This window comes from Morone saxatilis, unplaced genomic scaffold, assembly GCF_004916995.1.
Source record: "Morone saxatilis isolate NCDOM2014 unplaced genomic scaffold, NCSU_SB_2.0 Contig16, whole genome shotgun sequence".
Classification (NCBI taxonomy): Eukaryota; Metazoa; Chordata; class Actinopteri; family Moronidae; genus Morone; species Morone saxatilis.
Window position 1 is genome coordinate 15,176,597 of NW_023339718.1, and position 17,537 is coordinate 15,194,133.

The 17,537-nt window shown below is 39.5% G+C and overlaps 1 protein-coding gene across 1 annotated transcript in view; it reads right to left on the reverse strand.

Annotated features, from left to right (window-relative positions):
• The window catches only part of arl15a (ADP-ribosylation factor-like 15a), a 94,471-nt gene extending 79,532 nt beyond the window's left edge, over positions 1-14,939 (reverse strand). The window contains exon 1 of the mRNA XM_035657946.1: positions 14,566-14,939. Within this exon, the coding sequence (XP_035513839.1) occupies positions 14,566-14,577 (12 nt within the window). The 5' untranslated portion in view covers positions 14,578-14,939. The remainder of the gene's footprint in view (positions 1-14,565) is intronic.
• Positions 14,940-17,537: the final 2,598 nt, after the last annotated feature.

The following is a 17,537-nucleotide window of genomic DNA, read 5'->3' on the forward strand; positions in this document are numbered from 1 at the left end:
GTTATTGGGGCTGTCCAGTTTAACTTGTTCGGACAGGCCTGCCCCCACTGCGAAAAAAAGTCCTAGAGGAAACACTGAGAAAACTTTCAATCAATAGTAGAATGACTGTGAAAAAAACTGCAAGAGGAACAGAGTAAAGAGTAGTCTGTCAATTTTATTGATGTAGTCAATTTGAAAATGTTTTTATCACTTGGGTTGAAGACAACAATGACTGGTAGCCAAAAAGACTGATTGTAAAAAAGAAAGAGGCCCTCCGGCTTGGATTACAAAAGGAATTTGCAACCCACTCATGTGTTACAATGTCTTGTGGATAAGCATATTACAATATGTGCTTCAGACCCTGAGCTTAGTGTGAAGATGGGTCCATGTCATGTCACGGGGACAAAGACTATTGTGTAACAGAGAGACGCTTTAAGTCGTCTCACAACAAAAGCCTACAGGGAGAGGTTTCATAATCAAGGGTATTGTGAGGGAGGCCCCTAAAAATATAGGCCAGCAGAACTGATTTATTCAATGTATTAACAGAGCAATGGTGATGTATCATAAAGGTGCCACAAATGTACATTTTGAAAATCTGTTGCACCAACATTTTAAGTCTCCCTCCTCTCTAAAATGTTTGGCTTGTTCACTCGGACGTTTTACTATTACTGTGGAGAAAGATCTATGTTTAGTGTTTAACTGTAGAAAGCTGGTTTCAATATATCTGCTGAAGGGGGAAAGTTTCTCTGTTCTCCCCTTAAAGACGATGTATGAGATTATTTTGTCACATCATGTCTAGTTTAGTCAATCGTGGTCTAATGTGTAACTTACACAAGTGTGATGTGGAGACTTGAAACCTCCAGTGTGCATACATTTGACACATGGGCTTTTCAGTGAAGTGGAAGTTGTCTCACACCCAGTTTCGAACTTTCGGAACAAAAAATATTTGCACATTTATAGATGTTTCAGTGGGGAGGAAGAGTAGATGTATCTCCTTAGAACCTTTTATCAAGTAATTTAACTTTTCTGTGGAAAAACTGTATCAGACACAAATTATTATTCAAAGCATGCTCCTCCTGTTCTCTTTCAATTCGGCTTAACAGATCAAAATTAATTCTCACTGGCATGAAAAAAATCAATTATTGCTAGAAATTCAAGATATTCCACTGATCCCAAAGCACACTGGCTCCTAGCTCTAGGACTTGAAACAAATTTACAAAAAATGTACATCATTAATGTGTTGTTCAAGTGCACTCAAGTTACAAACACATCAAAAAGTGAACTGGACTTATAAGTAGTTCATGCACTGGACAGAGTTTTAGAAAGATTAGATTTGGCAGCCACACAGTCTCTGGGCATCAAAACAAATCAAATTTCCAATCTGATTTTTGTCATCATTTTGCCACCATAACCCAATGAACCACATCCATGGGTCATTTCCTGTGACTGACAATATGAATGCTCCTTGGTTTTGTTGGTGCCACCCACACATGACCCTAACCCTCAGAATCACGAGATCACAGGAGAATCCATCTTCAGGGATGGGAATTGATACAAATACTGTTATCGATTCTGCTTATCAGTCCCATTCTTTGTCAGTTCTCTTATTGATTCTTCATCAATTTTCTGTGTGAAAAAAGTTACACAGGTTTTCAGCATCAACACAACCGTTTTATTACCATCTATTTTATTTATTTATTATAGTAGTTCGAGTTTCCTCTCTGCCGTGACTACTTCTTGTTTGCCTTTTCCAAATTATTTTCCAATGACGACTTCCCAAATGGTTCTGTGTAACAAACAACTTGGCATAGTCACATTGTGCTGCTTGTTAGCTAGAAAGTGCAGCTAACCTGTATCAAGTCATCAGTGAGTCCATTCACCACATGAGATGAAACCCCCAGGCGAATCCTCTCCTCACTGCATAACCTCGAGCCGACGTGGAAAACACCTTTGACGGCAAACATGGTGTTGTCAGACCAGAGAAAGTAACAGCTCTCATTCTGCCACTATTTCCCAACATCACAAACGTCACCCACACATTCATTCCCACTGACTAGACTTAAGAGTTTTATTGTTTATATAGTCCAATACTGTACCAATATTCTATCAGTTTCTTCTATATTCTTCTTCTATTTCCAAGATCTTTGAACAGCTTCCTCACTTTGAGTAACTGCATAATGTCATTTTCTTTCATTAAAATTAATTTAATAAAATTGCCCAGAGTCTCGCAACACACACTCGTTTGAGAAGGGGAGTTGCTGGGATGGTCCATCCCAGGCGTGGCGTGGCACAACTCAGCCAAGCTCAATATTCTGGCTATTAAGACATGGCTGCAACCTCACTGAACAGAGCTGCACTTCTGATCATTCATAAAGTCCACAAAATGTACTCGAACTTCATGGGCATGACCTCTGCACAATACGTGCAACTAGAGAGGATGTGGTCCTTAAAAAAAATCTCCAAGTTCCTGGTATACATGGTACACAAAGGCCAAGCAGGCAATACATCTCCAACAGGAAGTTATTCTTTGTAGTTTCCCAAACAACCAGAGCCAAATTCCATCCCAAAATGTCCTTGACGCAACAAAACAAATCAGTAAGGACAGCCAGCCAGGTTTTCGGAAACAGTACTCGATAGTGGGTGGGTGACCCTTGGTGATCCCTCAATCATCATCCCACCAGGTCATATGGCTATTTTGAAGTGTGGGATATTCATGGCGCAGGATAGGGCAATGGCTGCTCCCATCCTGCCTTTGAAAAGTACGGAAGCAGGTATGAAATGTATTCTGCTTACACACTGTGACAAGGAGAGTTTATTTACTGTGCAACACATTTCTACGACATAATAGGCATCACAAAAACAATAACTCTTTGGGATTCATGAGTCCCAAGGGCTTTAAAAATGGTCTAAAGCCATTATTGCATTGAATTCTGAAGGTCTGAGCTCAAAGAAGCATTATGAGGCAAGATACAATTTAATACAACTAAAAATAAATACAATACAATAGAATACCATTCAATGTAAATATTTTTAGCACAGCTGTAGAAAATGTACTTGGTAAACAACGTGTATGGTTAACACAATTCTAACTTAATTAAAAATGGGACATATAGAATATACAGAGTTCATTTTATGTTAGGATCACTGAGATAAAGTCTTAACAAGATGAGTGGATTACACCCAATGCCTGCAGTATCTCAAGATAAGAGAGCTAAGAATACCTCTTCCTGAAAACAGGATGGTTTATCTGGTCGAACAATAATAGCACAGTTTCAAAGGTAGGTGTTGGGATTTCCTCTAAAAACTACTATTGGGATTTCTTCTTGTGAAGTCAAGTTTATCTTTGGCATACTAACACTAACAATGACAAGTTGTGTGTTTATAGCCTCTACAATTTAAAGACAAATTTGTCAACAACTACAAAATTACAAATGTACAGTTGTGCACCACTTTCGTCTTTGAATTATGAAGTAAAAGTTTGCTGATTTTTTGTTATGCTCTTATTGTTTCACAGCCCAGGGTAATCACAGAAGTTCTAGTAACAGGGGCATCAGCAATCCCTAATCAATACACCAACCTGCTTTTCTCTAAAAAGTGATAATGAAATGGCTGGCAGACTATGGAGTAATTTGTCCAAGTAAGTAAAAGTTATAACAAAAGTGTCTCATGTAAATAGGTTGAAAATATGACAACACCTGCTAATAAATATAAAAATAATTCTATACATTACATTTTGAGAAGTTAATACAATTTAAATTTAAAATTTAAATTTAAATTAAATTTTTTAAATTTATTATTAAATAACAAGTCTAGCTGCTGAACACAAAATGAATGTGAATTGAAACTGAAATGAATCAGCACACTGGAGCGCACAAAACTGGCCATTGCTATGCAAAACTCCTTCACAATTCAAACAGTAAGTGAAGTGTGCCCTTGTTTTGGAAATGTTGCATGTATATTGCATTACAAATTAAACTGTTCACGCTAGAAATGTAACATTACAGCTCAAAGAGCACCATGGTGAATCATTTGTGTTTTCCCACTTTGTACCCTCACCAAGGGGTCTTTTTGAACTTTGAAGCCATTTGGCAATGTCTCGCAGTTATGTATTCAGAACCAAGCAGGCATAACAACAGTGGCACAAGAGCCATCCTGTTATTAAGTTGCAAGCTAAGCCCAACTGTGTTAACTCTGTTTCCACCGCTATTAGCTGGGCTATCTAATGGAAACGTATTATCAGTTCAACTTTGTTGGCATGCTTCTGCATGATTCACTAGGACATATTCATCTTAATGGAGAGGGAATAAAATACAAGCAATGCCAGCTGTTCCTATGCCGCAGCTCCATATAAAATATTGATCGGGACCTTGAATAATATACTGACTGAAAACTAAAGGATTGCTATATGCAGTGGTCTCATCTCAACCTTAAAGGCCAATTAAAAGACAAAAAACAGAGAGGACACTGGGAATTATAACAACCACAACTCTCAACTAATTGTAACTGTCAAATTTAACAGGAGGAGGTTATTGTTCACAGCTGATGAGTGGAGACAAACAGTTCTGAGGCCTGTGGTAACTGGAAACAAGTAAGCCCTATGCAGGGACACAGCACAGAAACCCAGGAGACGAGAATGAACAAAACATCCCCACACTGCTCTACCTACTCAGGTGTCCAATACAGCCTTCAGCAAGAGAGGATCAATTGATCCAGTAAATGATACAGACACTGGTATAAAAGTGCGTAAAATTCGTACAATACTCGATACCTTTATCTTCATATGGTAAACAGGATGCAGGTGTTACCACTGCGGTGGCAGCTGTACGAAACACACAACGTTAACTGTTCTTTTTCCATTTTTATAACCTATAAACCAATAACCTTGTTATAGTAGAACACAAACAAATGTCAAATGTCAACTACTATCTGTATAACCTTAATGTTTTCTTCCATTATTGCAAAAAAATATAATGTAGGTCAAGTAACTGTGATAAAACTTGATAACAAAAACCTACAGCTTTCAATCAGTTCTCACCATTGTCAGAAAAAATTAACAGGCCAATCTAGTTCCTGCTTTTTTTTCAACCAGTCCTGTATGGAGGTGCAGCTGCAACATGTTACATCAGGTTTTAGGTAGTGTGCAACCTTGTTATTTAACTTCTCATCATGCACACTCCGTTGGGTTTCTTTCCAAATTAAGCATGAACCTGCCTTGAGACTTTTGGGCTGAACGGTGTCGCCCAGGCCTGGGGGTTGGAGCCAGCAAATCAGCGGAGCAGCCATTTTCCACCCCATTAATAACATAATGAGGTGACCACGAAGTACCTAATATGATCACTTAGACTCTTAATGTTTAAGGCACCCTGCGAAGACAGGGTCCAAAGAGCAGTAGCTATGGCACCCACAGCACATGGTCACTTATCTAAAGTCCCATCATGGCACCTGCTGTGACCAAGAACTAAACCATAATGTAACTGCAGTCTTGCACTGAAAAATCACATGATTTTGTGATGGAAATGTATACAGAAAGCAGATCCCACTTACAGATGAAACAAACAGTGCGAGAGAGTTGAGGTTGGACTGCTGAACTTGAGTTATACTTGACGCAAGAAGTAAACACAGACACCTACAGCGCGGGCTTTGATTTATAGTTCAGTGTTGGACTTAACACGCTGTTGGTATATTGTAGTTGATCAGGCCATATAATGCTTTACTATATTCCCCAAACACATGTTTAGGGGGGGGGGGGCACACAACAGCTACACATGTAGTCGCTGTAGATACACAGTAACCCCACGTAGTTATGTACCTCTACTTTAACCAACTCGTAAAAACTCAGGCTTACACAAACTATGAGATGCTGCTCTGATTAATTACTGTAAAGAAAATGTATCACTGATCAATCAATCACCTGCTGAATCAGACAGATCCCGGACGGTCCATTCATTTACAGGTTTAACATGCTGATTTAAAAACTGCTTCAGCTTAATTCATTGTGTCTTGGATGAGCACCACTGCTCATTTTCCTTAAAGTTTAATAAGCTTCACCTTGTGTTTCTCCGCTGGGTTGATACAGCAGTAGCACGAGGGTTGGGCAGGTGCCTTGGAATATTAGAAAAAATAGCAACAGTGTAATTTGCTTTACCATCACATAACTATTCCTCATCAGGATCAAAAAGGTAAAACAAAAAGTACAAACAAGTTGGTTGTGACACATTCGGCACCGACGACGCTTCTCTGTCCTCTGCTACAATCGGATTGGCATTACTGACATTGTGATCACACAGACTGATGAAAAGCGCTGTACAGTGTTGGCAAAAGTCTAATATGCTGTCTCTTCTGCTATTTTTAGTGTGCCCAGTGTGCCCAGTGTGAGTGACTTTACAGAGAACAACCAGCGGGAACATGGGAGAGTCTGAAGCATCAAAAACAGAGATTATATGCAGTCATAACAAGAAGGCTTTGTTGTTCATACAGAACCGGTTCAGAGCTAGAGATAATGAGCCTAGACAGCAAAATATACAGTAAATATTGTGTGAAATTACTGACTGAAACAAAAAAGGTTTTCTTGAGTTTTCCCAGTACCCCATAGCTCTTCGGTTTTAGACTCAGAAGTTTGTTTCTAATTATTATAAAGTTATAGATGTGAATTAGACATGCAACTGGGAATGTATCATATCATTCCTCTCCCGCAGCATCACATATGTTGGGGTTTGATTCTGCACACCACTGTTCAGGATATTGTGGTGATTCAGCAGGGGTCTGAATCTCAATGCAAGCCAATAAAAACAATCACTCCTTTGAACTTCTCCATGGTAGCCTCATACTTATATTGGTCCCCATTTTTAAGCACTCAGTAATCTTCTCATAATCTGAAAACTAACTGAAACGGTCCAAGGGGGATTTGACCTTCTTTTCACATGCATGAAATGTTTCAAAGTTTAAACTGAGGTTAAAGATTCGTCATAAATTGCATCAAAATGTTATGTTGTTATTTTATGGAGGTCTCAATTAACTGTACTCCATTGCACACCACAGTATTATATGGCACTCAGTGCTGTTTTGTTCTTGCCTGTTTACCTTACTTAGAACTGGCTAACGAACCACAGCATAAAAAATGTTCATAAAAAAAGATTCATGCTACTAGGCTAATTAGGGATAACAATTGATTTAATTTTAGGAATTTTTTGTCATGCTAGCAGCATGGCTCTCGGATTAGCAATGTCTGTCGATATATAGTTCGTGGTCCCAAGAGGATGTAGCCTCCTCAATGGGCTATTGAGCCAGCAGGTAATGAAGAAAACCTCATTAGAGCCTTGATTGAATGCAATGCAATCATGTCCAGTGGCTGTTAGAGCTAACTGTCCCATTAAAGCACCAGTGTGTAAGATTTAGTGGCAACTAGAAGTGAAGGTGCAGATTGCAACTCCCTCGCTTTATCCTTCCCTCACAAAGGAGAAACTACGGTGTCTGGAATACATGAAAAACATATCCTGTCCTATCTAGAGCCAGAGTTTGGTTTGTTCTTCTGGGCTACTGTAGAAACATGGCAGTTCACAGCAGACTCCATGGAAGGTGACCTGTGGTGACTGTAGATAGAAAAGGTTTTAAGGTAACAAAAACAGAACAATTCTAATTTTCAGGTGATTATACACTAATGAAAACAAAGTTACAAATATTATATTCCATCAATGACAACTGATCCTCCTAAATGTTATACACTTCCCCCTTTAATATGACAGGTTTGTGACAGTCACTGTAAATAGTTCTAACCAGAAATAGTAATTATTACCAGCCTTCAAAACCTTGTGCCAACATATTCCATACAAGTTATGAACAGTACTGCTATACGCTATTCCATGTACTGTAGCTGTGTACAAGCTTTATTAAAAACACTCCTATTTAAAAAAAAAAAAAAGCCTCTGTTATTGTTCATTGAGAAAGCTTCACCAGCTGGTTAGGGAATAACAGGGGACCTGACAATACGCAACATGAGTCATCAGCCATGGTTGAAATACAACTATTTCAAAACATGTTACAAAAAAATCATAAAAGCAGAAATGTGCATTATAGTTTTATTGTTTTTTTTTTGTTTGTTATTTTTCTTACTCAAAATGATTACAGTACTTATGTGCACAGTGATCAATGAGTGTACATTTAAGGTAATTATCACAGATAAATACTGCAGTGTTACATTCATGTTACATACAACATTCATTTTTACCCCCTCTCTCACAGAAACAACTTCAAAAAGATATCCGCCATCGCCTCTGGAGCATAATATTCATGGATCCATTCATAACTGCACTGTACTTAAGACTGTCTGAACTACAACCATTGACCAAGCCAGTTGCTAGGAGCTACAGGGAATAAAAAGGGACCATAATCCACCTTTGTTTTTATTCTCAGAGAACCTGCCTTTACTCAAAGACAGCTTGTTCTCTATAGCTTTAATTTACATCTCACAGTACTGACGTCCACCAGTTCCACCTTAATATTACGTGAACACCCACTCTCGTGAATCGGAGCGCACTCTCCATTCAGTGACCAAGCAACAGTGGAGCAGCAGCCGCTGTTTGCTTGGTCAATATCTGTTTCGAAACACAAGGAAAAGAAACCACAGCAGAACTAACAGTATTCAATCCGCGCTATCCCTGCCGTCCCCCCACAAACACATAGCAGCGTGTGTGCATTTTCTTACCGTGTAAAGCCCAATCCTGCACAAGGCAAGGGAGAGCTGCATGTGCTCCGACATTGTGCTCAGCAACAAGCGTAACCCCCGGCAACAAACAAGCCAAGCCTCTGGAGTAAGTGAATGGATGGAGGAGGATCAGGAGTAGCTGAGCACAACAGTGTCAGGTCAACAACATGAGTCCAGCCCTTCACCGTCTCATTGTCAGCAGCCTGGATCCGCAAGACATTTCTTTTTCAATCTGAGCATTACACAGGGGTTTTTGTAGATGAGTGAAGGCTGTCTTGTGCTTACCTCCCTTATTCATTCATAGAAAGATAAAAACCTATTGCCACAAGCTTGAGCGGACGGACACAAGCTTGAGATTAGTTTGTGAGGATCTCTCTCTCCACAGAGATTAAGGGCTCAGTGACAACTAGGGATTCAGAATAAGACTACAAATTGGATTAGTCACCATTACCCACCCACACACTATGCCCATACTGTACACACTGCTTTGTGAAGTATGAGAAACCACTGCTTTCTATGCATGGAGGAGGATGAAGGGATCGACCACTTGAGCTTACGGCGGTCATGGGGATTTCAATAACTGTTGTGGGACGCTTTGTCGCGCGTCGGAGAACTGTGAGTCATGTTCAAATAGCTTGTTTTGGTCAGCTCAGCTGTCTGAGAGATGCTTCCACCACCTGCTGACGTACAGTACTGTATGGTCTGTAATATAGAGACAACACCGACACCGACAACAGGTAGCCTAGAATGTGATTACATTGTTAAGGAATAGAAACATACTACTGCATGCAATATAGAATAACATTAACAACATAACATAATCCAGTTCTTGCTCGGTTCTACTTGCACCATTTCAAATTCTAATTAGCTTTTTGCTACTCCAAAGAATGACTACTGTCCATCGTCACGTTATCTGGTTTAAAACCAAAACACTGGGGTTCATTTGTTTGTTTGTCTAATTTTCTTAGGACCAGTATCACATGATAAGACTTTGTGGGTTATAATCCAGCCCAGAACCTTTGTCACATCTCTCTTTAAAAAAAAAAACAGCAAACAACAGCAAAAGAAAATTATCTTTTCGAAGTTTCATTGAACAGTGCATGTCATATACAGTACGGACATCTTTTGTAACGCAACTCCTCATGTAACACTAGATGGTATAGAATAGGCGTGTTCTACAGCAGTTTAAATAGTCTCAGCTAGATATGCTCATTCATTCATTGAGTCAGTGATAAAGCATTTGCTTAGGGCAGTTATGGACCATCCCATACTCTTCAAATAAAATAAAAGCATAATAAACCACTGACAACAAATCCCTCCACCTATTCATGTCCTTTTTATTTGTTTGTTCTACTGAGGCAAAGCAATGAGAGTGGCACGGCCTGAGAGAAAGTAAAGGAAATGCAATAAAAAAATACAAAAAACAGTTCACTAATGCCTCTTTAGCGCAATGGCCCATCAACAAGGAACTGCTGAAAGGAAAAGTGCCTGTGCTTGATCATGATCATAGCATTATGAAAGCCCATAAATATTCCCTGATCTCCTGAAGATGCTGACTCACTAGCACTCTCCACAGTGACAGGGGAATCACTGCATTCTAGCCAGCACACACAAAAACCTGGGTGACATGCTGCTGGCAGGTTAAAATCAGGGCCGGGGGTTCAGGAATGCTGTCCTGCTCGGAGGGGTATTTCACATTACAGCTGGAGGCTATATGCACTTTAAATACAAGGGAAGGTTTAACATCCATTCAAACTTAAACTGTAAAATAAATCTGCTCTCACCGATGGTTTAAGAAAAAGATTAGCTTGATATCCATCCACATATAAAAAGCACACACATTGCTGAATGTTTTTTGTGAGACTTTCGGCGATCTTATCTGCGTACAATGGGTCTTTTTTTATTTGCCTTTGAAAGGAGCTTGGTGGAGGAGAACACGGTCAGATAGAGGACAAAACTGAGACAACAAGTACAACCAGCCTTGCATCCCATAGGCTAACAAGCTGTTTTCATATGCTGCCAAGAACTTCCCATCAGTTTTCTTTCCTGTGTTCAATGGTGAGATGTCAATATGCTATAGCCTGCTGTGTGCCCTTGGACAGGCCTGCTCTGAAATACAGTTGGTCAGCCAAAAACACATGCAGGCTTCGACTAAGACCATTTATTTTCATGGAGGTGTGATCTTAGTGTTGACCAGATAAACAACGGGATGTCCTGATAGCCGAATGGTTAAGGCGCATACCACATAGCTGCACCATCTCCGGTACGGTTCTGGCCGGGAACCTTTGTTGTGTGCAATGCTTCTCTCTTCCCGCGTTTCCCGTCTGCCTCTGTTCTGTCTGCTATCAAAGAAAAGGCACAAATAGCTAATTATCCTTAAAAAATATCAGTTTTAACCTTATATTCCGAAATGCTGCTAATTCCCCTAAGCAATCTGTGGAACAACACAAACATCCTGTGAACTCCTGTAAGCTAGTGGCATCAAGCACTAAAATGCTTTCAGCAGAATGATAGCAATCATCAGAGGAATTCTCACATTTCCAGCTCATCATTTTAAGCTTATTTACTAGGAAATGTGTCTCTTTTTCACAAACTGCAGATTAAAGCTTAAAAGGGTCTTGCTGGGTGGTTAGTGGCTCATTGTGAATTTCCAAAAAATGATGAAGAGTAAATACTGTAGTTTTAATGTTCTAAAATGTCCAACGCTGACAAATACTGGTAGTCTGTATAAGAACTACAGACGTCTTAAGGATACCTTCACAAGTCATCAATTAACAAATATGTTAATCCTGCCAAAATAAGAGCCTGCAAAGGAGGAGACAGATCATTATTTGGATATAAAGACTTTCTGGGTAGATGATAACTTATAGACTATGTTGCTTGTTTTTCATGTGATCGAGGTGGCTAAATGCCTGTTCATTAACAAGCATCTACAGCACCCGCTCAGATTTTATTCACAATATAGCAATAAGAGTATAACAATTCAACCATGATACTTACAATATCCAAACAGCCAAACCAGGTCACATTTCAAAGGCTTACATACAATCTGTTTTTTCTCTTGTACATAGTGTCTATATTATATTATAGTATTCCCTACTCTTGCTGTTTTTATACTGTTTTTTCTCTATCCACTTTGCTGCTGTAACATTGCAATTTTCCCATTTTGGGACAAATAAAGGAATATCTATCTATCTATACAACTACGACACAAAGAAGCAACAAAGCAAACAGGTGGCAGGTAGCATGGGTAATAGTCTAAAACTAACTGAAAACAGGTGTTTGTCACTTTAGTCTGACAAAACTATTAATAGTCTGACAGCTGAAAAGGTGACTTCTCAGTTGATGCCTGTGATATAACTGCCGTCTAAAATACGTTCTCTTTTCAGAAATATGGAAAGAGTACATATGGGGTTCACCATCTCGACAAAAAAATGCAATCATTAGCCAGAAATCGAAAATCAAGACATGGATAATTCTATATATAAACAAGAAACATCCTTTGTTACAACACTTTCTTACCTACGTTTTAAAAAAAATCACCCTTTCCTTTAGTCTTACTTTTCCTCGTGTTTACTCTTTGTGAACATGAGCTGGATGAGTAGATGTGCGGGCCAGCCTATTAGCAGAGAAGGCTCTATTCAGTTATCTGTCACACCCATCATTACCATATGGTTTGAGGTCAATGCCTGGCGGCTGCTGTCACTGAGTCGTTGACATAAGTTAAATTCCACAAAAAGCATACTAGTTGTTCTCCACAAAACTAAATGTGGGTTGTTGTTTTTAAAACAGTTTAAAAAAAGTTTTTTCCGAACTGGCTTCCTTTAGGGCAGAGCTACAATAACTGGATGTCAGTTCACCTGAGGGTTTAGTCACTCATGTGTAGCGGAAATAAACAACTAGTCATCTCCTCCACAAAGGCAAACGTTGTGTAAGTTGGGGGGAAAAAAAAAAAAAGTAGTCTACAGGCTGCAAATTTACTTACAGGCATTAGGCTGGAATAGCATATATAGCATAAATATGACCATGTAAGCATAATAGCATTAAGCAATAAAAGACAAAGTAAAAGTCTTTATTTATAAAAGTAGTGTCTGCTACAGTAAAACCTCCAAAGAAGAATAATGCATGTTTGCATGGGTTTCAGAAATGATCAATAGTTTGGCTTTCTTACATAGTGCCCTCTCTTCGATGTCACTCACGACGCATTCAATGTGTCCTGTCTGCAACGAGTTAGGGTCCGAGAGTTGGTCACACAGTCCACTTGTATTTGGTAAGGTTGTACCATGGCAACAGCTAGCACCAAATTCCTCTGTCAGTGCTGTCGTTTGGTGTGGTCTTTTTTAACACTGTGCTGACTATGCAGCAATGCAGTCCTTCACCATGCTCCAGCTCGCAGCTGAAACAGAATCCACCATAGGCCAGATCTCTCTGCCATAGTCACGATTCAAACCCTAGTTATTCCCCAGCAGTGTGCAATAATTAAGTGCTTACATTCCTGTTCACCCCGTCCTCTTGGACCTGGTCTAAAACGTTAAACCTAAAAGCACGCATAAGACGAGCAGAATTTGTCAAAAGTTTTTTGACAAATTCATATTGATTTATAGGAAAGAGAGAGACATAGTTTTGGCCTGGGTTTTGTGCCAGGTCTCTAGTGTTTCACAGCACGGAAGGAGGCCCTGCGCCTATTGAGTGGCTGACCTCCGAGGACAGCCAAGCAGTCGGCTCCAACAGTCCACAGAGTTACAGCTGTGCAGCTTTCCACAGAAAAACTGTTTGTCACACAAAATCTTAAATCCTCGAGCAAGTAAGCTGCACTTTGTTTTTCCTCTTAGCATGCATGCAAAGCTGAAACTGACTATAACATAAACGCACTGTTGAAACAAGAAAAACAAGACATCAGTTTCTTTATTACATGTCATGAGTGAATTCACAACAATGCATCTTGTGTTTACCTTTGGTTCCCAATACTTTGCATTAGCGTGCAACTAAGGTTACACAATAACCGTGAATGTAAACTGTGAATGCCCCACTTTGTTCCCCATAAGATCTGTTACTCCGAGGCCAGGAGGCATAATAGACATGAATCAGTTTGTATTAACTGTAGCACGACTGTTCTGGTGCCAGTGGATAGGACTTTGTAATCTCAACTCAAGAAAAGTCTGAAGCAGAAGTTCAAAGTTCCTCTCGGGTCCCACATCTTGGGAGGCCCATTATAAACAAGCTGATAACACTGGGTGGGCAAGTTTCACTGCATTTCACACTGTCACCCCCCTCTTTGTGAAATGACAGGACAATGTCTGTGTACTAGTTTTCCTCTGGCTTTATACATTCCCAGGGAAAAGGCTTCAGTTACAGCTTCCTCTCTATTGTTGTACTTTTTCAGCAGCACCCATCCCATCCCTACAATGTGGGCAAAGGCCCAAAAACCATAATCTCTCAGGCTGAAGCTGGCACAGTGGCCTGGACTGTAATCAGTTTCTTGGTCACAGGTATTACAAGTATGCAGAGGACTAATAATTTCAACCAGTAGAGTTATAGAGAGTCTCACTTCCACAGTGCAGCTTTATCCACAGCAGCAGCAGTGAGTTCAATGGAGAATAACATCCCCATGCCACATTACAACAGTAGTTTAAGGGTGTAGCTAGTCGTTATCGTGTTTCACATGTTTCACACCGGGGTCTGGGTCAACCAGTTGTTCACACAACACTGACTTGACAGAATCTACAGGCTAGAGCTGACATAATAGCATAAAGCAACAACAAACCCACACCTTATGGCTGATACACACACCTGAGGACACCACTGATTGGGCAAGAAACCAAACGTTATAACCAGTGTTTGGTTGTAATAAGCGAATACCACAGCATTTCGACTCATTTACTTACCAGATAATCCATGTACTATCGCTGACCAGTCACAGCAGCACAGCTGGCTTTGGAGTAATCCCGTTTTTGCTTCAATGAGTCCAAAATCGTGTAGATTAGACCACAAGTCGCTTTGTATTCCCCGCCTTTCGACAGCCAGAGCAAAATAAAAACCAACCTTTGGTGGGTTTAAAAACAGGATTCTTGTCGCCGTCTGCTTCGCCAATGAACCCGGGTTCAGTACACAAAAGACCGAGTTTGTTTCTAACGACGAGGACCGCTGGGTTCGCTTGCTTTTTCTCAATATGTAGCCCCTCGTCCACCGGCTGACTTCCAGTTTTTATCACACAATTATCAGTTGAGTGTTTGGTTGAGGAAACTAGCGAAGCCTACAACGTAACGTCACGCACGTCGTCTTGGGCACGTAGCGTGGTCACATGACCAAACACATGGTGGCTATTTTCATTCTGAGGAGGAATCGTAGCTGAAACGCTCTTTGTTAGGATCAACATTTTTATTTTGATTGATAATCTGTGTTCACTGCAATTATTATTTATAGTAATAATACATGATCTCTCTCACATTGCCCAGAAGAGGTGATGACTTTGTCACTTCCCCTTATGAGTTATCTAACGCCAATTTACAGATCTACAGGGTTACATCGTATATAGGCTATATATATTATGTTATCTCATATATTATATAAGATTATATAAGATAGAACTTTAATTATCCGGTGGGAAGTTTGTCATGCAGCAGTTGCAGTACAAAGTAGAACGAAAATGCCACTATAAAGAATCCAAATATAAAATATCAATAAATATAAACACATATCCAAAATATACACAATGCTAAACTTAACTTTATTTACATTGCACCTTTCGCACAAACAATGAAATTCAAAGCGATTTAATCACGTTGTATACAACATCAAGACAAACTATAAAATGCAATAAAACGGTAGAATAAAAAGAAATTTAAAAAAGATCAAATCTAATAAAAAATAAACTTTCAGTAATATTCAATAAAAACAAGGCTAATATAAAATTTAAGTTGTTTCTTTAAGGAATTTACAAAAGTTATCACAAAAATAACATACTACCAAAAGATAATCCAATTTCTAACACTGAGATACTTAGTTATAGTTATAAAATGTATTGCACCACTAGGTGGCTCTGTGTTGTATTGTATTAAATCACAGTTGCCTCAGTTTCCCATTTTGTAGCAACAACAAGTTAAAGAATCTGACCCTGTGACTAATACTATCAAGTTTGTACATGAAACAGCCTCTGACGTAATACATTACACAATGCATATAGAAGGAAAGGGGATGACACAGTAAGCACAAACACAGTTCAAAGTACAAGAGTGGCTCCTCTGAAGCATGTAGACCTGATCACAGATGTTACAGACGGTGGATAAAGGAAAGGTTGTGTATTTGTGAGATGAATACACAACCTTGTGATGTGTTAATGTGTATCAAGTGTCAGAACAGCACTTGTGTCAGTTACTTGTACTGTATACTTCCAGTGAGTGTTGTTGCTGTTTTTCTCTCAAAAGAGCCACATAAAAGAAATCTAACTTAAATTGAATAGGTATGACTTTGACATTGCTCCAATTAGCTTCCCCAACAGACTACACAGAAACACTTTCTAGACCTGGAAAGCCATCAAACCAGTGAGGACCAAATTAACAGGACAGAAAATAGCAAGAAATATTTAGTGTGAAGCAAACATGGAGCCCAGACAAAGCAATAATGTGATATCCTCCGGATCAGAGGAACAGTATACGTCACAAGTCTGCTAATGTGATGCAAGCTGCATACTGAAGTAATTCCTGTTCCCTAGAGACTACACTCCTCTTCAATATTTCATGTGCTGTGCTATAAAGAAAATCTCCCTGAACACAGTCGGAAGTGGAAGTGAACTGGATGTCCTATGCATAGGACTGACATGTATGAAGGATGATGAAGAAGACACAACAAGACTTGTATACTTATATTTATGCATTTGTAAACTCAATATAGTAGTGTTGTCTTCATCAGGATATCTGACCCAGCCCAGTGTGAGAGGAGAGACCTCTGGTGGCCAGTAGTAAATTGCTATGGCGGTTTAAGCCAGTGGTTCCCAACCTGGGGGCTGGGACCCCCACTAGGGGTTGCCAAAGCTTTTTGGGGGGTCACAAGGGCCTTCTTGATTTTGAAGCATGTAGGTAAACTTTAAAAATATACACAGTATGCCTATATCTTATTGTCCGACATTAAAAAGGTACGCAGTTATAACAACTAAAGAGCTAATAGAACAAGCATCAGGGAGAAGAAAACACTGAATTTGTCAAAAAAGAAGCCTATACTTAATAGGCATCTTCCAAATTCAGTGTTTATATGATTGTTAAAAATATACATAATGCAGACAGAGAATTATAAAAAGTTCCTGAAATATCAGGAAAACTGATGATTCAATATTCACAGGAAATAATCTGCTTAAAATTTATCCAAATCGCTAATTTTACACAAACTTCCTGCCGTTATTGTGGACAGTATTTGGGTTCATTGTACAGTTTATCAGTTGTTATTGTTATTGTTTAATATAATTTGAAATATCCATAAAATATGTGATTCAGTCAGGGGTTGTCAGTTTAGCCAACGACAGAAAAGGGGTCCCTTGAGGAAAAAGGTTGGGAACCATCGAGTTAAGCAATGGTTTACCTTACTTTCATTTGGATGCTTTTGTCCAAAATGGGTCACATTTTTTCCAATACACACACATCAGGAGCTATTTGGAGTTCAGTGTCTCGCTCAAGGACATTTTGACACACTGACTGAAGGAGCTAAGACGACACGTGGCCAACCTGCTCTAGCCCCTGAACTACAGGGGCCCCCATGCTTTATGTGACTGTAAGGCCATACACCAGCATATCATAGGTCACATTTCATACTTGATGCAATTGCTTCAGTTAGGTGTGATAGCACTAACGTCAGATGCATTCTTGAA